General features: G+C 32.2%; 2 protein-coding genes across 6 annotated transcripts in view; one reads left to right on the top strand and one right to left on the bottom strand.

Moving 5' to 3' along the window:
* The window catches only part of LOC130449311 (glycogen synthase kinase-3 beta), a 67,858-nt gene extending 45,308 nt beyond the window's left edge, over positions 1-22,550 (top strand). For 3 of the 4 annotated variants that reach the window (XM_056787048.1, XM_056787049.1, XM_056787046.1), the window contains 2 exons: positions 4,963-5,149; positions 7,035-22,550. In XM_056787048.1, the coding sequence (XP_056643026.1) occupies positions 4,963-5,149; positions 7,035-7,201 (354 nt within the window). In that variant the 3' untranslated portion in view covers positions 7,202-22,550. The remainder of the gene's footprint in view (positions 1-4,962; positions 5,150-7,034) is intronic. The other variant, XM_056787047.1, reaches the window with a different exon arrangement.
* The window catches only part of LOC130449310 (uncharacterized), a 207,252-nt gene continuing 201,267 nt past the window's right edge, over positions 20,575-26,559 (bottom strand). For both annotated transcript variants that reach the window (XM_056787043.1, XM_056787045.1), the window contains exon 11: positions 20,575-23,104. In XM_056787043.1, the coding sequence (XP_056643021.1) occupies positions 22,918-23,104 (187 nt within the window). In that variant the 3' untranslated portion in view covers positions 20,575-22,917. The remainder of the gene's footprint in view (positions 23,105-26,559) is intronic.

The raw sequence follows: 26,559 nt of genomic DNA, 5'->3' as shown, positions 1-26,559 counted from the left end.
TCTTTTGATGAGATCTATCGAACAAAATTGTCCATGGTTCGATATCTATTAGCCTGAGATAATAGCCACTTCCGGTATCTCCGGAAGTAAATGTTTCCGCACAAAATAGATATGATTAATCGATTTATCGAATCATCAATAGTCTAAGTATAGAGTTTCATGATGATAGTCGTGGGGTGGCTTATACTCTTATCAAAAATTTCAAGTTTATAATAAGTTGTATTTTATTATTATATAAAAAAGAAGAGTAAAAGGGCACTGTGACAATTGGGGCCCGAATACTGAAATATTGAGAAACGCAACACTATTTCTATTTAAGTGGTTTCTCCTTCATTCATTGTACATATTATTTTTTTGAGCCTTCTTCAATCTCAATCAAAAAAAAATTATCATTTATAAGATATACCAAAAAAACTTTTTTATAAAATACAGATACCAAGTTATCTGAAAACAAAGTATAGTTGCTATTCAGATATGCCCTCTCTATGAATTTAAATGATATCAATTAGAATTATGATAGTTAGCTTCAAATTAGAAAGCTGCTGTATTAGTGCAAGAAATAAGATTCATGTTTACTATAGAAAGTGATGTGTTGCCAGTAGGTCTTCGACTTTCATCATAACAAATTCATCCTTTTGTTGTATTATCATTAATAAATATAGGTATAGGTTAAAAACTTCCAACCGTAGAAATTTATCAACTCCCTTATTATGAAACACTCTAAATTTTACTCATACCATCAGATCTTATCACTTGGACCCAATAATAACCGAAACGGTATTGCCGGGAACGGAGATTTTGTAGTATGCGTATCTTTCTCGAGACGTTAGATCACGCAACTCAAAACCAATTCTATGCTGTCCGTGGTGTTGACGTAGCTGCATGTAGATTGATGACAAATCTCGTAGTGGACGTCCGTCAACTGTCTGAATCGATAAAACTTTTGAAAATACCTGTGCCAAGAAGATAACGTATCAATGTTTGTCAAAAAGATCGATTTGTGACACACCGGAGACTGAAACTTCCACCATGTCAATACACCTGCACACACAGCCTATTCACCTGGTCTAGCCATGTGAGAAATTGTTTTCTTGCAGAAACTTTTATTTGGTTTGGTATCTTATACGAGGGCCGTTTTATTTTCAACCTCCTATCGCTCCGTGCAAATGCTACGCGAGTAGAAGAAAGCGCTGTTAGCTATTGCGAAGTTTTCGCACTACACACTCCGCCTTTATTGACATTCGGGCGTCAGTAGTGCTGCAGAAATCTATCGGAGAATGAGTCGTGTGTAGAGGGAAAACTTTATGAGTGATGGTTTTGTGTGTGAATAGTATCGATAGTTTAAAGATGGCCGTAATGATGTACATGATTAAGGAGGCAAAGGACGCAAATCTGTCATTTCAGATGATCTGGTTTAACGAGTTGTTAGAATTCACCATTACTGCTTTGTCTACGGAATTTCCAGAAGTTTCAAGGTCTGTTTTGGACTGTATTGGTACTGAAAGTTTAGGCATTGAAAAGCTTGTCCACAGATATGATTGGCAGTTTCCGCAAGATTTTTTTTTTTGGATGCACCAAGTGGAACTGGCAAAACGTTCCTTATTTCGCTACTTCTTGCCGAGATACTATAAAAAATGTAATCGCATTGGTCGTTACATCTTTTGGCATCGCAGCAACTTTATTAGATGGAGGCAGAATAGCTCATTTATCATTTAAGCTGCCATTGGACATTCAAAGAAATTCAGATGCAGTGTGCAACATAAAAAAACAATAGTCTATAGCCAGTGCTGAAACAAAGTAAAATTATTATCTGGGATCAATGCATTATGGCACAGAGGACATTAAAGGATATAAAAAACAACGATAAACTATTTGGCGGTACTTTGTTACTCCTTTCAAAAGATTTTAGACAATCACTTCTCGTTATTCCACATTCAACGTACGCCGATGAAATCAAGGCTTGCTTAAAATTATCGCGACTCTGGCGTAATGTTGAAAAAGTACAACTGACGGTGAACATGCGCGTTCAAATGCTTCAGGATTCATCCGTCGAAACCACTGTTAGATATTGCCGATGGGAAAGTTGCTACATGAAAATACTGAATGATGTATAATACTCTCGTCGATAACATATTTCCCGATGTACACACACAATATGAAAATCATAAGTGGCTGACAGAAAGAGCGATTTAGGCAGCAAAAAATGTGGACGTCAATGGGCTAAAATTTAAAGATACAAAAGTTGTTGCCTGGGGACTTGTAGTCATTCAAATGTATCGATGTAGTTTACGATACCAACGAAAGTATGAATTATCCAATTGAGTTTTTAAATTCATGGGATTTATCAGACATGCCACCACACCACGGCTGTGTAGTGGCACACGATTAGTCATTAAAGAATTAATAAAAAACTGCCACGAGTCCCTACGATTCCTACAGATGTGCCAATTGAATTCAAACGCACTCAATTCCCAATTAGATTGGCATTTGCTGTGACGCCATACATTGTCTGTATGTGGCTTAGATTTAGAAACACCATGCTTTTCCCACGGACAACTATATGTGGCATGCTCTCGCTTGGGAAAACCATCCCGTTTGTTTGTGTTGGCTAAATATGGACTAACCAAGAATATTGTACATTCTATTGCTGTGAGAGATTAATCTTTATTTTTTTAACTTCATTATCTACAACGCTTTCGATTACAACTACATCCCTGCATACTTATAAAGTAAGTTAGTTATTTGTATTGAACTAGAAAAATATTTCGTAGATATAATTTATATGGCAGAACATCGTTTGCCGGGTCAACTAGTAAACTATAAATTGTCCTACGTATAAAATCTTGAGTAGCTTTGACAACTGATTTCAGTTTTTCTTTACATGTTTTTTGGTTCTGTGAATGATCCACAGCAACTCCTTTCGTGCCTAATCGATAAATGGAAAATTTATTTACTCTAGTTAATTCAGCAATTCTTATCATGCTGGCATTATCAGATTACTGAATACTTTCCTTTTTCAAACATTCGAATATATTTGCAATAATTTGCTGTGTTTGTATATCTAAATATTCATTATTAAATTCAAACCTGTCTTTATTCTCACTACATTGTGCAATTTTATTGTTTTTATTTGCCCTTGGTCTGAAGAACTCCATATTTCTACTTATTTATAGAAATTTATGAATTAAACAAATCTTGCAAAGCCACGCCACTGCTTCTCGTAGACTGTCTAGCAGGAATATTTCAAAGAAATTGTGTATATACGCATTTCGACAGCTTCGGTGCTTTTTAGGTGCTAATTAGTTGTGGTGCTAGATAAACGTGATATTAGCGACGCAAAGAAAATAATTACATTGATTGATGAGGTAATAAAATAATGTGATTATTAGGTGTTGAACAGTCATTATCGTGAAAGTGTGCAAATAAGTAATAAAGTTATAAATTTATTTTTAATACCTCGGACGGCTTCTACTTTCATAACACCTAACGTAATCTAACCTAACCTAAATTAACTTAACCTAACCTACTTTTCATAATACCTCTTGTGAATTCAACACCTCAACAATTAATGTATTGTAATTATTTTCATTGCGTTGCTAGCATCATATTTTCCCAGCACCGCAACTTTGGGTATTCCGTTGCTGTGAAAATTACAGAGCACTTAATTTTTGAACTTGGCATCAAATTAGCACCTAAAAAGCACTTTTTTTTGGTATTTTCTAAATGCAATTTCCCGATTCTGCGCTGCTGGCGAGATGGAGCTACGGTTTGTTAGATGCTCCCGAATTTTATATGGGGAGTAAACATTATTTTTCATTTCTTAAGTTGGTATTAGTGACGTGAAATATTGATTGTTCCTCGCATAACTGTCTCCTGCGATTAATATTGGAAGAACTATACTTGTATCTTACCATTTGTTAAACCGGTGGGAATGAAGTGTAATAAAATGTATAAGTTGTTTGTAAAAATTTATTTACAGACACATATATACAATATATTTTTACTTATAATCACATTATTTATAGAAAAAATCAGTTAATGTTTGGCAAACGTTTGTAAGCATTGAATTTATTTATCTCATTTTTCATATATTTTTTTATCTATCACGGTTTAACTCGGGTTTTGTATATTTAAACGCAGATTTCGATACTGTTAAGCCACTATTTCGCCCTTATTGTATCAACAAGTAAATTATCTTCACTTGACATTGTACTCGTAGCTCTCGACCTTCCAAGCGTGGACGATCTTGAAAACTGCCTGTCGATTCGATAACTTCAATTGTAAAGCTATCACGATCGGATTTGGCTTCATTATGTAAAACAACGATGACAGAACGTAATTCACTGCTAATTTCGCTCGCTACTCAGTTTAGAAAAATTGAGATTGTTTATGAACAAACCCATGTAACCAGAGGTAATAATAAGTCGGAAGTACATGCTTTTAGAAGCTAGTTTTTATTACTGACCGATAGACGAAGCAATTAGTTATTAGCACATCATAAAATTAATAATACGACTCCACCCACTGGCTCCAACGCAGAGTTTGTCGGTATTTGAAAACAATACAAGTTTATTATCCAATAACTTGGGGGTATATAAAATAATGACTTCTTAAGATATCCGATAGATAATTAAATTGTTTTAATGTGATCTTAAAATTATTAGCCGGTAGTGTACAAGTGAAACTAATAAAAGCGTGTTATAAACAAGATAATAGGTCCAACAAACTCAATGCATCTAATGAGGTGAATTCTGAGTGTGTACGCACAAAATAAACTACACAAAAATTTGAAAATGGTGATTTATATTGGTTCGACTGCCCCAACATCTAGAAGCTGAAAAAAAATTGTTTTACTTTTTATAATGTACAGATAAAGAAATATCTATTAACAGTTGGTTTATACTTTGCATCAATCGATTGGTTTGTTTTTTTATTTTCAAATTGAATAATAATTTGTTGCAGGTATTTCGAGCACGTACACCGCCGGAAGCAATTGAATTGGTAGCGAAATTGTTAGAATATACGCCATCTTCGCGAATTACCCCCCTTCAGGCTTGCGCACACAACTTCTTCAACGAATTGAGAGAACCAAATACTCGCCTACCTAATGGAAACGAACTCCCCCCATTATTTAATTTCACTGAACAAGGTAAGAAGAACCATGGGCAATCGTAAGGTGGGTAAAGGGTAGTACATAAATATTGGAAATTCGTTGGGTTTTGGTTATGAAAGTGGACACTTTAGTAGTTGTTAAACGTTTCATAAATTTAAATCCAGATAAGGGCAAGCCTCAAAAGAGTTTTGGAAATTCATAGCTTTTCGTACAGCTCCAGGCAAATGTAGCGAAACAATGTTACGGACTCTTGTTCTAACATTTAGGTTTCTAAAACCCTTTTGAGAAGTTGTGCTTTTATCTTTTCCTCCTGTGCCCTCCTGCGCCCATAAAGTGTCATGAATGTGCTTGGTAAATCTAAATTACCTTCAGTGTTGCCGCCCTCCTTATTGCCACAATTATGAGAAAATTCGAACTTTTAGATATTGGCTCTAGGTCCATATATGTGATACTTCTATATGGACAGTTTAAACGGGAAAGAATGTCCCACTATTAAGGTGCCGACAATATACTATTTTCTCATTCGTTCTAGATACCTCGTTCAGATTGCGCATGCTTGAGAATGCGCAGAACCGAGCTGGAGGATAGATAAATCGTTATCATTCTATCTTACTTAGTCGGAACAGCTTCCACTTAAGAAATGGCCATATCGAAGTATTACATATATGCCAACAAATGCATAGGTTCGTCCCACTATGCCCCAGCGCGCTGGGGCATATGCGTAGAACTTCCCAATTGTTTCAACAAAGTCTTTCAAATACAAATTTCAATTTTTCTATCTACTAATGCGACATCCTTTTTAAAATTGAATTTCTTTTTCTTTTCATAAATACTTTCAGTTATAACTGTATACAATGCGATCCATATGTATGGAATAAATTAAATTTTAGCGTTATTATGTGCTATGTAAAAAAAACTGAAATAGGTCGATTTTTATTATTAAATTGACAATTTACAGTATGAAAATATTATCCCCCTCCAGCACCCTCTCGAAAATTTTAAATAAGAAAGGGAGTCGGAAAAGAATTTTAGTCCTCTGTTCAGCGATATGAAGTTTTTTTTTATAAAATTTGGTGCAATAATGACTGAAAAAATTCATTTTTAAGATGTGACATTTTGATAATGTCATATGTGGCATATTTAAATATGATAATGATAGTAGCCCAAACGTTCACTTTTTTGGGATAATGAGTGTGACCCTCACACATCCAGTGAGAATTATCTCTGCTCCAATATCTACAGTTCTGTTTGTTAATCGTTTCGTTTAAATGAAACAACGCTTAATCAGATATTTTATTGTATTGTTTATTATCTGCAAATCTGCGTTCATTCCATCCATCATCAATTCACAGAATTCTTGTCTTCTATCAGGATCATCTCCATGTAACTCCTGAACGAACTGAATTTTGTAAGGGTGGTATTTTTCTTTATACAAAACCCTCAAAATAGATGATTTACTCACATCATTCTCGTATTGTCTTATGCGGATTTTCTTCAATCTCTGGGAGTACATCTAACTTTTTTACATTAGTAAATTGAACATTTCTATCTGGTTTTTCAATAATTTTTACATATCCAGCTTCACGAAACTTTTTTCAATTTTGCTAACTGTAGGCTGCGAAATGGGTTGATCAGGTTATTTATTATTAAAAATTGCGAGAGTGCTGAAAGGGGATAATATTTTCATACTGTAAATTGTCAATTTAAGAATAAAAATCGACCTATTTCAGGTTTTTTTTACATAGCATTTAATAACGCTAAAATTTAATTTATTCCATTATATATTATACATACATAATTAAGATAACAATAAATTTATGTAAAAATATTGAGAGAATGGGGTAAATGATAAAGCATTTTGTTAAAATTATTCGAGACATACAGTTTTCACTGTGTTATTGACATTTGTTATCCTTTACAGAATTAAACATTCAGCCAGCGTTGAATGCTACACTTTTGCCTCGAGGTGGTCAAACTGGACAAGATGCAGATAATAATATGCAAGACCATCCTTCGTCTTCTACTAACCCACAATCGACAGACCCTGCAACAACTCCAATCCAACCAACAACGTCAAGTATAGCTTAGATGGTCCATACCATCGTGTAAAGTGCTGTTTCGATGTTTGTTGTACTGCATAGATTAACTAAATCAGCAATACACTAAGCCAGGCGTTCAGTAGTGTTTATAATATTAAAAGAAAAAAAAACGCTAGAAATCTTCAGAAAGCGAAAAATTCGTATCGAAGAATCACTATTATTGGTATTTTTATTATTTCTATTTATATGGGTAAACATATTAGTGTCTGGAAATAATAATAAGCTCAAAGAAACAAAAAATACGTTAGTAAGGAGAAGATGTTAAATTACTAATTATATCAGTGGGTTACGGTACAAGCTTTTCAAGTGACTGATTGTATAAATTATTGTATGATCTGACATATTTGTAGATAAACTAGACATTTTCAATTAAAATCGGATATTTTATTATGCGTCACTAATACTAGGCCCAAACGCCTTTCCGTTAATTGAACATATAAAATAAATTTAATTTAAATTTTATTTGCTTTGTGTCCTTTTTTCAATCGATCTCTTGATAATTTTTAAGGAGAATTTAAAAGAATTTCAATTTTTATTATTTCATGGTTTATTTCTTTAGTTTTTATGTCCACCAGTTGGCGCTGCAGGCGAGTGAGGTAGATAATATAGTAAATAGATATGATTAACTCATGAATGCCTAAAACTTTTTTATGAAAATTTTTATCAATTGATATTTCAAAATGATCTTGAATAAATAATAATTATGAGTAGTTTCTACACAAACATTTCAGGGTTTAAATCAGGGTAATGACATCAAATAGTTTTGAAATTATTTTTATCAACCAAACAAGTTATTACAAAATTATCAATCTACAGTCTGAATTGAAAGAGTTTCTTATTAATATATTCCTCAAGGTGTTTTTCTAAACGTCAACAATTTATATTTTATGGTTGATGGTATGTAAAAAAACATTCCGGGTAGAGTGAAAAATTGCATTTGTTACATGAGTAAATTGTTATGATACACACACAAACATTTTATATTTAGATTCCCTTTTCACAATGATCCAACTGATCCAAAATGTCTTCCCGTACAGAATGTACAGAACACATTCTCTAGGAAATTGCAAAAGATCTATACTAGACCTTCCTCTGTAATACCCATCTTTGTATCATAAAAGCATTTATGGCCCAGAAAATATAAAACCACTAATTTTTTGAACCTTATTCCAATCTTATTATGGCCCAGAAAATATAAAACCACTAATTTTTTGAACCTTATTCCAATCTTATTAAATCGATTCCTCCCATTTGAACTAGAGTTATTTGAATTGAGATTCGCGGTTTTTGGGGCGTTACAACACAATTTAGGGTTATTGCTATTTCATAAGACCATATCCAATTTCTTGTTGGAAATAATTTGGCCTTTACCTCATACCTACTTACCAAGAATGTTTATATCTTGCAGAGGTAGTTTTTTATAATTTACTTTATTTCTACGGAGTGTCCCTATCCCCACTTTTTTGTTCAGTTATATTCGCAATTTTTATTCCTAGAAAATTCTCAATTATCATGCAACTTTAGTTGCAATTAGTCATTAATAGATTAAAGAAAGACAAAACTCTTAAATAGTCCGTACAATATGGACATTTAAAACAACAAAAGTTTCCGGAAAGCCAAATATTGGTGGAGAGCTGGGGTTTACCATTACAAATAAAGTTTTAAAAATCCCCATCGATCCTATGTGTGCTACAAAAGTTATTCGGGATCAATGGTCAAAATTTGAGGTTTTTTGGATTTTTCTTGAAAACAGTAGGCTTTATCACCAAAAACTTCAAACTTAAATTCTTTACAAAAATGGTCTGATTTTTTCCTGCAATACCCTCATATTATTATTGGGTTAACTATTGCTTTGATTTCTTTAGGTATTTTAATCAGAATCATAATCTTGAAAATCTACTTCAACAGTTATGTCTTCTTCGATTTCTTCTTCTTTCTCTTGTTGGATGTTCATGAATTGATCAAATGTGACTGAATCATTGGTCTCTTCATTAAAATCACGGGTATCTTCCTATATTGTACTCAGCAGGACATTTGAGCAAGACTGACCCTGGCAATTGTTACACGCTGGAGACCAGAGCAACCCGACTTTTTTACAGCCACATTTGGCACTACAACCTTTTTTGCAATTGCAAAAAATAGTATTGAGGCGTTTTTCTGGAGTGGAAGTTTTAATCGGTTTCAGAGTATTATTTATCAATTTCCAACCCCAGTCCTAAGTTGAGTTGATTGCCTAGCCATGTTTGAACTCGATACAAGTGTTGAATAGCAGATGCCGATGTTGGAGGAAGATATGATAGTTGTACTTGATTCTCGTTTCACGTATTTTTTACAAATGTTAAGTATAGGTATTTGTCAATAAAAGTAAATTTTTCTGGAGCTCCATAAACCGCAAAAAGGAAGCGAATTCCTTCCCTAATTATTGTTTGAGGTGTGGAATCAATTTCTGTAAATACTTTAGCGCAGTCAGTCAAATCTTTTTTTTTTATTTTATTATTTTATTAATTTAAATATAGTTTTGTTTGCTTAATTTTTTTTATTTCAAATATAAGGACATCTGCATCATTTTAAGCTTGTATTGAGACACAATTAGGTGTTTATATTTGTCTTAAGTGCCTGATACGTATATACGTAGTTTATATGTGCATATCATGTATAATGTGACTCTTAGAATCGCGATATCTCAGGAATGGGAACACTTAAAAAATCATGAAAACCATTTTTTGAGAAAATTTTAAAATCTATAACTTTGGTTTGAGGTTTTTTTAAATAAAACTAACCGTTTTTGGGAAAACTCCAAAAAAACTGTAATTTTGTCCTTTGATCCCGACTAACTTTTGTAGCACACATAGGATCGATGGGGATTAACTTAGTTCCAAAATATTGTCCACATAACTTTTTAAAGTGTCAACATAAGATTGGGTTTAACTTTTGGAGGGACGAAATAAGTATTCCATTCCATTAATGGTTATTTGGTATTTGCACTACCCATCTAGTGCTAACCTAACACGCGAAAAATATATGATAAGCTACATTTACTTCATTTTTTTTTAAATTCACCTACGGTTTCTATATAGGTTTTTCCCAAACTGCACGTACTTGTTTACATTTACCACAGATTGACGTCCATAGCATCCTTTTTATCACGCACCCATTTTCTGAATCGGTCATCAACGTTTCTCCGTGATTTGACGTTCTTTGCATTCGAAAAACGAATCATTGGGTGGAATTTCTTCGCAAACAACTGGATGTGTAACTTTAGTTATTTCACACTAGTTTCACGATATTTACACAACCAATAACTATCTCAAACTTCAGCTATGTCACTATGCTTAATAATAATTGACACATATTCGCGGATTTGTAAATGGAAAAAAACCTACTTTAATAATATACTTCTAATTGTATTCATAATTCTTGCCAGGACTTTTTCTAATGTCTTAAAGGAGCCTCTACTTGTTTTAACCCCTTTTTTATTTCCAATCTGTAAAATTTTACAATGAGCAAATGGTTTAAAGCAATATAAACTGTCTGGTAGGAGAATTATCCATTGACAATTTCCCTTCACTTAAAAAAAACGTTTGATGGAGGAATAACCACACATAACAACACATCACTATGACCCTAAAATCTGTCAGGTGGGAGGTCTCATTAGGGGTTGAGCCAATGTGTTGGGATGTGTTGCCATGCGGTAAGAATATTTTTGGGAGAAGTGAGGTATTTCTTCTTTAACTGACTTAGTTTGGAGGTCACAAGCGATAACGCTGTTGGTTACATACCAAGGAGCATTTACAATAATTCTGAGTACTACAGATAAATTCTAAGGTATTTTACACTCTCTTTTTGTTGCAGAAGATGCCCGCTCAATATTACAGTGGGACAGGTTCCTCTCCGTTGGGTGTAGGTAACATGCACAGATGTGTAAACTAAATGGCGTCCAATTTTGTCTGCATTATATGAGAGGCCAAAGCTAGGTCCTGGTGATATACTAGCGCGGCAGTGTCATCCGCATATGTTGTGGTGTTACGTTGTTGTGCGTGGTAATATCAGCTGTGTACAAGATAGAGGATCAGGCCAAGTATACTCGATAATGATAATGTAATCTTGAATTTTGACTTGAAAGTGTCTGTTCTGAAGGTAGGGTTTGGTTGATTGGTACACTTTTTTGTTAAGTGGCTCTCTAAATCCAAATTGGTGGTTAGGTATTAGTCTACTGGCTTTTAGAATCGGTTCTATTTTCTCAAACAGCAATTTTTAATCAAGTTTTGACATAACTGGTAATGGGCTTATTGGTCTGTAAGATGTAGTGTCTTCAAGAGGCTTCCCTGGCTTAGGAATTGGTATAATTTGGGCTACCTCACACAAATCCTTTACTTGAAAGATCGTTACAAATAGATTATGGGTCCACTTCACTTTAACAACTAAGTTAAAAGGCCCTTTAATCTAAAAAAACCTTAAAGGCTTAAGTATCAGCTACTGTAATTTATTCATCTTCAATCATTTGTTTGAAATTGAATCCATCTGTTTTCTGTCGTTTTGTTGACATTGTTTCTCAAATATGAAAACATAAAAGTATGTAAGGAGTAATTTTAATGCCAAAAATTCATATACTTATGAATTAACATACTAATATGCATATGCTGATAACTATAAGGTACATACCATATTTTCTTTAAAAATATATCAGAAAATAATGTTGACTAACTGTCGAATGTTTACCTCTTTTTTTCATTAAATACTTCATCTTCTAAGAATAAAAAACAATTATTATTTGAAAAAATAATAACTTTCATAAGCAGTAAAAATATTTATATGTTTGAATAAGAAACTTTCTACTATATATAAAATTCATCAGTCATGGAGAAAAAGTCAAGGTATGTCCCCACTTAATGAATACGTGAAGATGCCTCAGAGAGGACGAAACTTGGGCCGAATACATTGCGCGATGGCGGTCTACATCAAAGGAAAAAAGTGATTACGCGTTTCTGCACTGCGCTTAATCTCGGTAATCATTTGATATTTATAGTCGTTCACTTATTCTTCACCGGTTTGATTAATTTTCGAAAGATTTTGTCCAGTAGTTCCGCGAAGGACAAGCTTCAAATTGTATCACATGCATCCTTTACTTTGGAATAGTCGTCTGACGTATTACAATAACGTAGATAAACGTCATGATGCTTTGATTGAAATGTAGAAACTCATATCGACTTTACAAAACTGATTGAACCTGATATTGTTTTTATTTTTACGTGAATAGTTACAAAAATGAAAAATTGCTACGGTAGATAACGAAAAAATGGACTTCGCAACAACTACTTATTTTGGTGCACGCGAATGAAAAAAAAAATGTGTGGATATACCTCGATGTCGAAGTAGCCAATCGTGAAAACGCACTATAAAGAAGCATGAATAAACCTGCCAATGCTCATTTCTAAAAGAAAATGATTCAGCGAATTATATCACTAGAAACAATTTTACAAATATATATAATGCAAGTTTCATGGCTTGATATATTCCTTTTTTTCATTTTATTTATCTTTGATTCTATTTCCCCAGTTTTTAAATTTGAGCTCAATTTTATTCTTTATCGCTTTAAATCTTCATCTTATTGTAGGTCCACATCTTTGTCTTCATTTTCCATTCCTACTATCTATTAACTTAGGTACTCTTTTGTCAATATGTCTTATTTATCATAATCTGTACCGTTGATTATTATTAGATTAAAAATTAAAAAAGTTTGACTATTTCGTTGTAGGGTCTTCAAGAAATAGTCCTTATTCTAATGGGGCTGTTTTCTACGATTTTATTCTTCAAACGGTCCAATAACTCTAAGTAATATTAGGTCATGCTCATTTCAAAATATTGATTCCATAACCTTTTATTTTTGAGTCTTTTCGCGCTTTGAAGTCGGTTCATCACATGCAGCTCCATCGGCTGAGTGTCGATCGGACTCCGATATGAATTGCTAGATAGAACCATATATGATTACGATTATCCAAATACTTACCAGAATAGACAATTCGTTGTCTCTTTTAACAGAGATTTCGCATACCCAAATATTCATCCAAAATATGTCCAACACATTCTTTTAACATCTTTAGTGTCTCAGTTATCTCGATAAACTCCACTCTGCGGTTAAATGAAATTATTTTTTGGACTTGTTGGTGTTTTCGTCGGTGGCGCAGTGGACGCGGTCGATTTTCTTGGGCCAAAATCGGAATAATGTTTATGAAGCCAATACTTGACTTTAATAATATTATTTTTTATAAACAATCAAAAACTAATGGTACGACTTCTTGAAAATTTATATACGTGTTTTCAGAGGGTTTTGGCTAAAATTGTATGGATTTTTTTTACTAGTAGCTCCATGTATGTGACAGCCTATGAACTTTTTAACCCACCTAATAAAGCCCAAATTTTTAATAAACTGTAGGGATATAATGTGACAAAATATACCATCAAACTCAACTAAACCCTTAAAAGGTCTTTTCAAATTTTACTATCGATCTTATCAACCATAATATTAATTGACATACTCGCTCTTTAGACTATTTTTACCTAGCAATAACTGAAAATTGAGCTTACAAGCGCATATTTATACTGAACATACTCTACGGCAATGATCAATTCCTCTCTTTAGTTGTTACTAGGATCGATACTAATGCTGGTTTTACAAGAGTTGTAAACTATCCTTACACTCGCCTGAGAAATGTATTAATTCAAAGTAAATATTTTATGCTAATTTGCAATTAAACCAAATGGCATAAAAAAATTTTGTATTTTTGCAAACTGCGATTTGTAGTTCCGAAGATAATTACATTGCTGTCAATGAAACGTCCTGGTTCTTACCAGTGCAACAAAATCAGGGGTCTTTATTTTCAACATATGTTTAAATTAAGTATGTATTGGAAAAATTTGTTGTATTTGAACTAAAACGTTATGCTAAAATCATAAAGACATTATTAAATTAACATAATTCTAGTTAAAATTTATTGTTCACTTCAAAATATATTTGTAAAGTTATTGTTTATTTGTTTATATAATCCGAAAAATTATGTGCCTTGAGACCTCTAAGAAAGAGCAAAAATTTGAGCCAAGTCTTAAAGAAGTCTAATCTAATTTGTTTTCGTATAAGTGTATTTTGAAATGATCTAAAGTCAATTCCAAATTTTAGTCAATTGATTATTTCAAACAATTTAATATCTCATTTTTACACTCTCATATCTTCTGTCACACTATTTTCTACAGATAAATGTTGGCGAGATATCGTTAAAGGTACAATGCTAGTTCTGTTTACTATATTTTTCGTCTTCTCAAAATATAGTGGAAGGTCTTAAACTTCTAGCAAATCTCATTGTCTGTGGTCGAACTAAGGAGTTCGATAAACAAAATTGGATTTCAAAAAAAATTAAAATATTTTTTCTTTTATCTTTATATCTTTCTATTAATTTAGCAGATACGAGTTATGTGTCACGTTTTGACTTTCAGATAATTCTAATACCATATTATTCTAAAAGGAATCATTTCTTTCCACCCTTCAAATCTTCAATTCCATAATATAACCTTAGCGCCCAAATTAATTTATTTTTTATTTTCATATTTTTTTCCAGTATTCTAAGAAGAAATAACTACTAAGAAATCATATGTTTTCCATTATTTGTCCTTTTTAGTACCTACGATAAGAGGCCAACCATTTGACCAACGTCACACTTCCAGCACATCTACGGCTGTTAGATAAGATGACAAAATGATCCATCTAATATCTGGTACCATCGGTGCTGCGCATTTTCCATGTAATTTGCTGATATTTACATCTTCTCTAAGTATAAATGGTATAAATCGATTTGGTATTCAAAACCTTATTGGCTTCCCACAGATGAATTGTTTACATCCGTGGCGTCCGTATATTATAGTCTCGTCATAGCACAGATTCTGAATTGGTTAAAAATTATTCCAAAACTTGTCTTTTATTGTTTTCATTAGTGGTCGCAACTTCCAAACCTTATCAGACTTAATTACGTTAGTATTATCTGATATATGGATAAATCTTTAAATCTGGATAAATATATTTCTCCTCATTAAATCTGATACCATTTTGTTATACAGCAAATTTCGGAAGCAATAATTTCAAGGTCCACTACGTTTTTAGGTTGAGCTTATTTTCGTGTTTCTTAACAAAATACTGAAAAATACCGACGTCAAAAAAGGAGGAATAGCTCAACTAGAGACATATATAGAAAAATCTGCCTCCAAAAATTGTCGAACTATCGACGTATAGTCACTTACAGTTCGGGGCGCATTATCCTGACTAGTTTCCCCTACTTTCTTATTATTTAACAGCTTCATTCATGCAGAAGCTCTTAATTGACGAACTACAATATCAAAAATCAATGAGGTATAAATAAATATATAGCAAAATAGGTACCAGTTAGTTTACGGATCATGCTTCCTTCGTCCTCGTCAACGGAATCTTCATCTGTGACTACATTATTATCTAAAAATATTTCATCAATTTATTGGAGCAAGAGAAGAACTTACCATCGAATGTCCATTGTTTTGTGAACAACAAAATTGATATAATTTACTGGTATACTACTGCGGAGCCGTCTCCAAACACAATGTCAGTATAGAAAATTAAAAGCGAATGCTTACAAAGCATTCAAAAGAAATCGCACGATCCCACTTCTTCAAAAACCATGACGGTGGGTTGTAGAACGGGAAGATGATTTGCGATACCATATGGAATCCGTGGACGTTAATAGGTTAATCAGTTAAGGCAATACTTCTTCTCGTTTTAACATGTTAGATCTTAAGGAACCCAATAAGAACAGTACTTGTTCCTTAATTCCGTTTTGTTCGAAAAAGAAAATCTTTCTGAAAAACAAAACCCTCTAAAAGCAGTGGTAAGTAGTGATTCAAAGGGATAGCTATACTATTACAAAACATTTGCCTATTTGTAAAAATTTTAAATCTAACTATTACAGTGATCATTTTATGAAAATTTTTGAGAATATGTTTGAAATTTAGCAGTAGGGGGCTCCAGCCAATGAAATATTTTTAAGTGGAAACAAGTTTAGGAATTTCTGCATTAAAGCTACAAGACCTTATTATACATTAATGCTTCTAGTAACCAAAATTCAATCGCGGTAGTCCTCATTCCTATCATTATTATAAGACTATGACAATATTACTCACATTAACCAAATGAAATGAATACATTGTTGAATACCGAAATTTGATTACTTCTGAGAAACATAAGGATAATTATATTTGTATTGAGAATTTAGTTTTGTTACGAGAAGCAGTGAATAGTGAAATTAAGTGTTGTATGCGATAACGATATCCAATGAAATAAAATGTTTTTAACGATTGTCTGCGAAAGACTCTTTATTTTTGATAATGTTGATCGATTGAATTTTTTCAATAAAATTAGAGATGATCTGTAGAACTGAGTAACTTTTTGGAGATTTTTGGGTTTTAAAAGTAGCTATTGTCTGGCTTATACAGTTTAAGTAAATTAATATTTATTGTACGCACACAAAACACTCTTATGTTTTAGGTGCAATATGAGAAACAAACGCAAGAACTCACCAATTTCCCATATCATAAGCCCTGAAGTTTTACCCTTCATAAATTTTTAATTGCCTAATTTCATTTATATGTATTTTGTCTTAAAAAAATTGATAGTTCTAATACCACGCTGATGCTTATGCCCAGGAACAAAGATCTGTACATACTATATCATTTAGTAGCCTGTCACACCAGATGTGTCAAAAATGTATAAAGCTAAGATTTATTGATAGTGTATATTTAAGAGTATTCGACAGACCATTCGGTGAAATGTAGATTAGGGCGCACTCGAACTGCGGATGTAAAATCCATTCAAAGAAAACTCAATGATTTCTCAAGCTGGGATTTTAGCAATTATTTAATATTGAAGACAAAAGCTAGTATCGATCTTATGCTTGAATTCTTGAATGTTAGTACAGCTAATGTAGCTTTTTTGATATATGAAGAGAAAGTGTAATTAGGGGGTATTCATGTATATATCCATTTTTTTGTTGTTAAAAGTATTTGAAAAATCAAATTTATTGAGACAAAAGTATCGAAACTATTTCAGTTGATTTTATAAACTAGAGAACACTAATGCTAATATATAAAATTGTATATGGCCAGTAGCCATTTAAAATCGCCACAACGCGTTCTGTGCGCCTTGCGTTTGCCAAAACGCGTTGAGGCTGTTCTGATATAGCCAGAACCTGAATGAAATTATTTTAGATTCAGAAGATGTCAGCCCACATAATATAATGCTGCTTATTAATAATCATTTGGTAACAAAGTAATACAATACTCATTATTTGAATAAATGTTTAATGACAACGTTTTTATATGTTTTATATCCATATAGTCAATAGTTAATATAACTAACATAACCTAACTGCGTCAAACATAAAGTTCAATGCATTTCAAAATGCCACAACAATTCCTCATGCAAAAACAAATATGTGGATATAGAAATATCGATTGCAACAATATCTACGGCAAGATTATCGAAAAGTAAATGTAAATTATCCTGAGAAATATCACTAAAAACGCTCATAAAGGGATAAAAAGGAATAAACACAAAAGGATGATCACTGATGATTCGGTGAATCGTCAAATAATTGAAATTGACCAGGAAACTGGTGGCTTCTGTACGAGAATCCAGTTCGCAGCGCCAGAAATGTCGTTTGCAACATTTGTCACTTTTTTATTTTAAAAAATACAGTTATTACAAATTTTTTGGAATTTGTATAGTATTTAAATAGATTTTACTACAACAAAGGTTACAATAAAGATCTTACTATACAAAAGTTATGAAAATACATGTCTTCTGTTAATTTATAATATCTCGTCTGCTGATTAAGCATGTCGGCCGGTAACTGTTTTATGCTTACATTTCTATATGCAACGAAGATCGATTTTAGTAATATACTTTTTTAGATTAAAACGACTGTTAATAATGTACATTAACTATTGACTATATGGATATAAAACATCATTAAACATTTATTCAAATAATGAGTGAGCTGACGTCTTCTAAATCTAAAATAATTTCATTCGAGTTCTGGCTATATCAGAACAGCCATAACGCATTCTGGAAAACGCAAGGCACACAGAACGCTTTGTGGCTGTTGTAAACGGCTACAGGCCGTTTTCGATGTGTGACCGTAGCATATATACCCTTCAAAATTATTATATTTATTTCCCAAACATGCCGGAACTATTAATTTTTGTATTTCTATCAAGGTACTTCAAATTATATAACAATTATAAATTATATTTGATTGTTTAATAAATAATTCTTTTTATTTCTCTCTATCAATTATTTTCAGTTCAATAGTATTAATTGTAATGACAAATATTTCTTCTAAAATAGAAATTTTTCGTCCTAAAAAATAGAAAATATTATGAAGTTAATCGTTCCTTACTATAATTCAGAAACATAATAGTATGCCATTAACCGTACTTCGAGTGCACCTGCATCAAATTCAAATATGCTTGCTCGATTTCAATGTTTAAAAAGTAGAGGTAAACAAGGCAAAAATGAATTAGACAGATAAAATTGAACTGTGAAATATAGATCGTTTATAAATTCAAACCCTGTTTTATTTGAAAAAAAAAATATAGTACTGACCAACATCATTAAATATGTATGAAAATATGGAGTGTGCTTATTGAAACGAAGCTAGTTATTCTACTTTGGCCTTTAGCTTTGCCTTTGTCTAAATTACTACAAATCCGTTGAATATTCTGAAACTTTTCTACACAAAAAAGTCTTCACGTCAGAATTCAACGTAGATTTCGTTCGTTATTGAAATGAAGTTTGTTGGTCTTGGTATTTGGCTACTTGCAAGTCCGGTTTAGCAGCGTTTAGTATGACGGGTCTTCAGATCGGACATCTACGAATTTTCTCCTAGTCGGTAATGTGTTAAGAATACTGCGGTCTTGGTGTTTCGCTGCATTCAAACTCTGTTTATTAGCGGTTTGAGGGGTATGGTAATCTCAAACACCTTCGAAGTTTCATCTGGTAGGTATTCTGTTGAGACTACTGGGTTCTTGGTGTTTGGTTGCATGTAAGCCCGGTGTAGCGGCTATTTGATGGGTCTTCAAATCAGACACCTGCGCAGTTTCTCCTAGTCACTAATGTATTGAGAATACTATGGTCTTGCTGTTTGGCTGCATGCAAGTCCGGTTTACCACCGGTATGAGACCTGCAATGGTTCTACCGGTGGGTTGTAAGGTTACCGTGGATGGTGTTTAAAAGCACTCTGTGAGTATCCCGCTGAAACCGATTAAAAAGAATATAAACGAGATAAAGGGTCGTATTGATGGAGATTTAAGGATGGAATGGGAGTACGTGATTGTCCTGTGCCGGAAACCGTGCTAGAGGCGAATGAGTGTTCGATGGAAATTGATGAGTTCAACAAATTGTGCGTGGTGTAGTTATTTCATGGGGAACTAGTGTACAGACTAGATAGAGCATCATTAACTAAATAAAGGTAAGATGAAGTCAATCATTTTTTATAAAGAATAATTTATGACGCAGTATGAGTAATGACATTCGCAACAATTTTTTCAAACGAATATCACGTATCACAAGTTCAAAATAATCGGTAAAGGGTGAATGTGAGCGCAAAAGTTTCTTACATACCTTAGTTTTTCTATAATAATATTTGGCATATTTCTACCTTTCGTTTTTAATTCTATCTCCGTAGAAATATTCACAAATCTCTAATAACTTGAAAATAACTTTCATAGTGCAGAAATTCAATAACACTATTTTACACCATATTCTAAACATGCTTATCGGCATGTTACTTTTTTCGATTATTGTGGCTTAATTATAATGTTCCAGTATTTGAAAAAATGTATTTGTTATCAAAAAATTCAAGGCTGCCAGGTAGGAGTTCATTAAAAAGCTGGTGGCGTCCAATTACATTCATTAATTCCGAAAAAACCATTAACAATAAATTTTGATTGTTAGCTTTGTTGTTCTGAATTCAACATTAGACTTCTAAAAATTATAATGCTGTGGTAATTTTTACCTTTTCTAGATTATTGTCTTCTAATGAAAACGGGTCCCAACTTTCTCTAAGTGAAGCTACTTCTTAATGATTATTATTAGATGTATGTGATTAATGTTGATACTAGTTCATTCTCTCTATCACTGAAGGATAAAGAAGTACCAGAGGAATTTGACTCGTACAATGTATGAAAGTAGCTTTCATTGACATTAAATAAGTTAACAATATAAATGATTTCGAATTCGCTTTTCATATAAACAATAGGAATATCTGGGTTTCAAAAATATAACACACATTTTCAAACAAAAATATATTACCAAAAACATAATACTACAATACTAATAAGAGTACAAAAAATCTGTTTTTTTTTCAAATGTGACAAGATACTATAACTAGGTAGTTTTACCAAAATAAATATTTGTTCAAAAGATCTATTGTTATTCTGGGAACTTCTACTCTTGTTTGGTAAAAGAATGTGAATGAAGTAGTAAATAATTGGATCACTAAAGCTTTCAGTAGAAAAAGAGCACATAACCATAATACTTTTATAAAACTAGTGTACTGGTCATACAGGTACAATATTTTAGCAAATTATTCAATATTTTATAAAATGGAGATGTGCTCTTTTATAAACATATCAAATTGGATTATAGCACATGGTACAATGGGAGAGCAAAATTGTTTATAACATTGAATTAAAAGATTAAGGATTTCTGATGTCTCATCTGATAAGAATTTGGGCAATTTTCAGTGATTTCATACTGTTTACTCCTACTACACCTATACTCACATTTGCACTGTTTGAAACAGGTTTCGATCACGCATCAAGAAGTTTGCCTTCAGAATCTAAATTCGATAAATTATCACACGCGTTTTAAGCAGTGTTATTGTGATTATTGGTGTAAACAATAATATCTAATTTAATATTTTAAATATTTGGTTTGATTTTATAAACTAGGCAAGTGTGAGTTTTAAACTTATAATCCAGAAATTTTACGCCGAACTCTTTTAATCCTATATAACAAATATAGATTTGAGATTTCGATCAAGACATATGCGGCTATAAATATAACAACCATTCACACCGCAAAAGTGCATTACATGACTGTATGCTGTATGTTGCTACACTGTAATTGTCCAAATAACTCTCAACAACAAACCTCCTAGAATTAATATTCTAGGAGAGAAAGAATTGGTTCAAATGTGACTGATGAAACACATTGACACTTTTGAAATGCTGCATTTTTTGATCTATGAATAAATATTCTAAAACGTAGATTTTGATTTTTATTTCGTTTTATAATTCAAGACACCTTTTTCAATGACTATCTAGATCATTAAACGAAAAATGTGTGTGCATTCCATGCAAAGCATTATCAGTTTTATATGAGATTAATAGTATTTTTAATCACTTTTTCGGAAAATCATATTCTGCAGTTTTTCATATTTATATAAAAGCAAAGACTCAATGAATAAAATAAGTGAATAAGGAATGTACCAAGTAGCTAAATAAGTAACGTAATGTAATGTAAGTAATGCTACTACTAAAGCTACTCCTTATTGATCTGATATTTATTTGGCTTTTCAGTATACTTTTTACAGCAAATTTTAGGAAAAACTAATTCTTATTATTGTTACGGCCGCTAGTTAATATTTAAAAAATCTGAAAATAATTTCCAGTAATTTCACTGGACCTCTTACATAACAATAATTTTTACCGAAAGGTCGTAAGTTAAGCGGTTTCACACTTATTTGGCCCAGTACAAGGACATTCTCACTAATTCTTATTTCTTCAACTTTATCTTTTTCAATGTAGCAGATTTATCGAGGATGGCTCATTTCTGGCATCTTTGTATTTTTTTAACTTTCGTTTTGTTATTTATTCTATCCATGAAGGATTCAAGTCGTTTTCGATTGAAGGATTTTCTTTTCAATAAATCTCTTGAATTTCAGTAAGCTTTGTAATATTGGATTTACCATTGTCTGTTATAGAATTGAATAGTATTTTTATGAAATAATTCCACATCAAATTATTCAATTTCATTGTAAATATTGCGCGATCCACATCAGGTATCATTATTAAACAGTTCTGAATATACCACATTATACATATATGTGAAAATAATTGGTTCTTGGAACTAAGATGGAATGTAGTTAATACTAATTTATTGAAAATAGTTCATTTTCCTATCCCACTGTACTGTGCAATAACCATAAAGCAAATGTCTTTACAGACAATTAGAAAGTATGTATGATACGACACTGAAAAAAGAAAAACACAACTACTACTATGAAAGCACACACCATTTATACCTGCGTAAACTATTGACTATAAATATGTTAAATATATATAATCTCTATACTCTATACAACATTATTAATAATTTATTTATACAAATGTTCCCTTTACTTTTTTTGCAACAATATGTATATATGTAGGTATCAAATTTAGATGAATAAATATGTGTTTCGGGTTTCGGTTAATATGAATTTGTGACTTTTTCAGAACCCTATATAGTCTTTCTTTATTTTGATTATTTGAATAATAAATAGAATCCAAGGTATCAAGACTACCTCAAATGATAAACACAAATAACATACAATAAAAATTATTAACAAATATAACCGGATCATAAAATTAAGTAGGATTTTTCACCATGCGCTTTTGCCTGAAATCGTACACACGGCGACAAAAGAAAACCATTTCTGGAGATACTAAGGTCATGGGAGGTTGCATGTGATATCTAGGATATGGTTCAGGATTAGGGATACAGGGCAATGATTCTTCTATCCCCGATTCAATGCGTTTGTACGTTTTGCGGTATCTGAAAAAAACATTAATAATTAGAATGTTATCAGCCTAGAAAAATAAATTATTTAGTGTTTCATCAGTAATTATAGGCTGGCCATACGTCCTGTTTCAAACGGGACACTCCCGTTATTTTACGCTTTTGGGGTTGTACCGTTTACGTTTACGAAAAGTCCCGTAATACAAAAATTTGAGTTATTTAAGTGTTATAAAATAAGTAAAAACTATTACTAGGTAATTTCTTATTAAACATTCGGCCAAGATTTAGATTCACTTCTAGAATATTGATAATGAAATCAATTCTGTGTGTTAAGCCCTACTGCGTCGACTGCTCATACGCAGAGTCGCATTGGGGTAAGGCTACGTGTAACTTTTGGGCAGTGGGATGGTGCATGAACATGCTTAACTATAAAATATTTTTATTTAGCTTTGGGTTGGGCCAGTCAATAAATCTCAAAAAACATTATTAGATTGATTAATGTTTAGAAGGTACAAATAAGATTTCATGAGTCTAAGTTAGCACTCCAACTTCGCAAGTTTAGAAACTACTTGTTTCGATAAATCTAAACTAGTGCATGTAGTGGCGTACTGCTTGATTGAAGAAGTCTTTTCTCGTATTATCACTTTTGAATTGTGTGTTTCTTAAGCTTTTTCATTTAACCTTTTCTCTATATATTAAAAAAACAAAGTACAGCGCTTCTGTATCTCTGTTGGCGATAAACTCAAAAGCAACTGAACAGATTTTGATGCGCTTTCCATCAATAGATAGAATGACTTCAGATGAAGGTCTGGGCATATAATATCGAGGTTTTGTAGAAGGGTTGCCTTTTACGTTTTTAGAATCGAACAATAGGTGACGTTGTGGTACAACTGTATTTGTGAACATTGACGTTTGTTATTGCGAAGCCAGTAGCAATTCAATAATTGAGTGAGTTGTTGATAGTGGACGTTTAAAGGAGAAAGTTTCTGTAAAGAATGAAAATGACCCGTTATCGCTTATGTTGGATGATTTTTCATGATTTTAAAAAAGGTCTTACTTAACAACAATGCATTGAATCGTTCCGTGGTACTTTTGGTAAGAAGAATCACCATTAGAGAAGACTGTTCACAATTGGTTTGCGGCATTCGTGATGACGTTAGTGATAAATATCCAGACAGTCGGCCAAAATCGATTGTTCTTTCGGTGCTGTGCGCAACATGATATAAGAAAATTGGCATATGACTTACAGAGAAATAGGAAAGTCTCTTAGTATATCTCAGACTGCAATACAATCGATTTTATACGAATATTTAGGTGTGAGAAAGATATGCTCCAGATGGATTGATTCCACATGTCAGCTCTCATAAAGCAGGTCAACAACTAAATATTTGAAGTAGAAAAACATCGAATTAATGTTTCGTTGTCCATATTCACCCGATTTATCTCCAAATGACTTTTCGATTTTCATTATTTCAAGAAGCTTCTATAGACTTTCAAAACCATGTAGCTTCAGAGTAGAAAAAATGTTTCCAGAATTGGTTTGAGCGTGCAAAAATATGTAGACCTTAAGAAGGAAGATTTAAAAAAGCAATTGAACACTTTATTTCGAAATTATTCGTTTCTGTTTCACTTTTTGTGAAAATTAAAAGGCAACCCTCGTATCTATTGGTTAAAATAAGATTATAATTATTGGAATCACTAAATATTATAAAATCGATATATTTTAAAATAGATAGGGTGCTCATAACAAAGAAATTATGATTTGTCAATATTTGGTATCAATTATTAGATATTATATCATGATAATTGTAGGAATTTTCGGAAAAAGTCAAAACACCGTCTTTGAAAACACCTCTAATCCCTTTGAGTTGTAATGAAATAATGCATTCCTCTTTTATAGATCTGAAATTCGTTTACACAATAAAACTTTTTATATCTTAGGAATAACTGTAAAAAATTAACGCGCTCAAAAATAAATTTAAGTACGTTTTTAACACCGATGGGATGGACTCGTTTAATGTGACGAGTATCCAGTCAAGCAGAAGTTAGCAATATTGTAAATAAAGAAATATTTCAGTTTCTGTTCATGATATCCATATAATGTATAGAAATACTTTAAGTATAATAGACGTAATATTATATACATCATAGAATTAATATTATAACTAGCGAGAACCTATGGGACCTTGTTCAAGTGGATCCGAATGGGCTTGCTATCGATGTTTCGATATTTTTTATTCAATATATCGATTTTTTTAACCGATATATGTATTGATCAAACGTATCGAAATATCGATACAAAATTTCCCGTAACGAAAATTGTATCGAAAACGATAACTGTCGTGGCTGGAATCCAAATCCGTAAAAAATAGGAAGGAACAAAAAAACTGTATTGTCTATGTGTCTATGTCTATGACTGTTGAGTATTATGCTTTGTTTACTATGCATTTATGAGTATATAGCAATAGTCCGTCATTTTTCGAGTAATCTCGGTAATTTAATAACCTCAATCTCGTGACTTGTTTTCCTTTTTCTAAATTGGAATTTGTGTTTCACGATGTGAATCATGTCAACCAGCAGAGGTGCTATGTGGAATTTTTTTGAAAAGACCAATAAATATAATATACGGTAAGTGTTAGTTTAGCAATACCAATTACTATTTTGCTGGCGCAACGAATGCAACACGAAAAACCCTCAACATTATTAGGTATCGCCGTAAAAACTAGTTGGTTGCAAGGGATGACTACATGACAATGGCTCCTGGAAGAAAATTTATACTTGACAAAAGCTACTATATTAGATCCGCGTTTCAAGCGTATGCACCTCAGTTCCCCATCTAGCTATTTAGTTTTCACATGCATAGGCTTAAAAAATTCAGCCAGCTTTTGTCACCTGAAATAACTGAATTTACAGCACTGTGACCTCTCGATTTAAAGTGTTTTAACATTTTTTTGCATCAAATTACTCGTGGATTTCTGCTAAATGCTTATAAATGAAAAAACCTCTTTGAGTGACAATACACAAAAATATTCAGTTTGTTGATTTTTGTTGATATCCTTTTGTTTTTTTTTTTAAATTGAAATCGTCTAATTGAACTGTTGAATTTTTATAGAATTTGTTTTTTTCAAAATTTAAATTACAAAAATCAGGAAGTGTTTGTTCGTATGAAATTAAGATTAATTAAGATGGGTCTTTTCTATAACAAAATTTTCTCAACCCACCCCTTTCCGAAATATCACCCTTAAAAAGTAGTGACATTTTTTTTCTAAAATCTCAGTTGAGGGAAGAAAATTTAAGATTACAAAATATTTTTAAATGAAACAAGGATTTTAAGTGATAATTTTATATAAAAAGTTTTTATATGAAATAAAGTAGGGGTTGGTAATTTCACCCCCGTATAATGTAACAGTAATTTGAAAAAATACCCGTAGTTAGTCCTTTGGCAAGCGCACAAAAATTATAAAATTTCAAGTTTCTAACTTTACTGAAAT

The sequence above is a fragment of the Diorhabda sublineata genome, chromosome 10 (genome assembly GCF_026230105.1).
Source record: "Diorhabda sublineata isolate icDioSubl1.1 chromosome 10, icDioSubl1.1, whole genome shotgun sequence".
Lineage (NCBI taxonomy): Eukaryota > Metazoa > Arthropoda > Insecta > Coleoptera > Chrysomelidae > Diorhabda > Diorhabda sublineata.
This window is presented reverse-complemented; position numbering and strand designations above follow the sequence as displayed.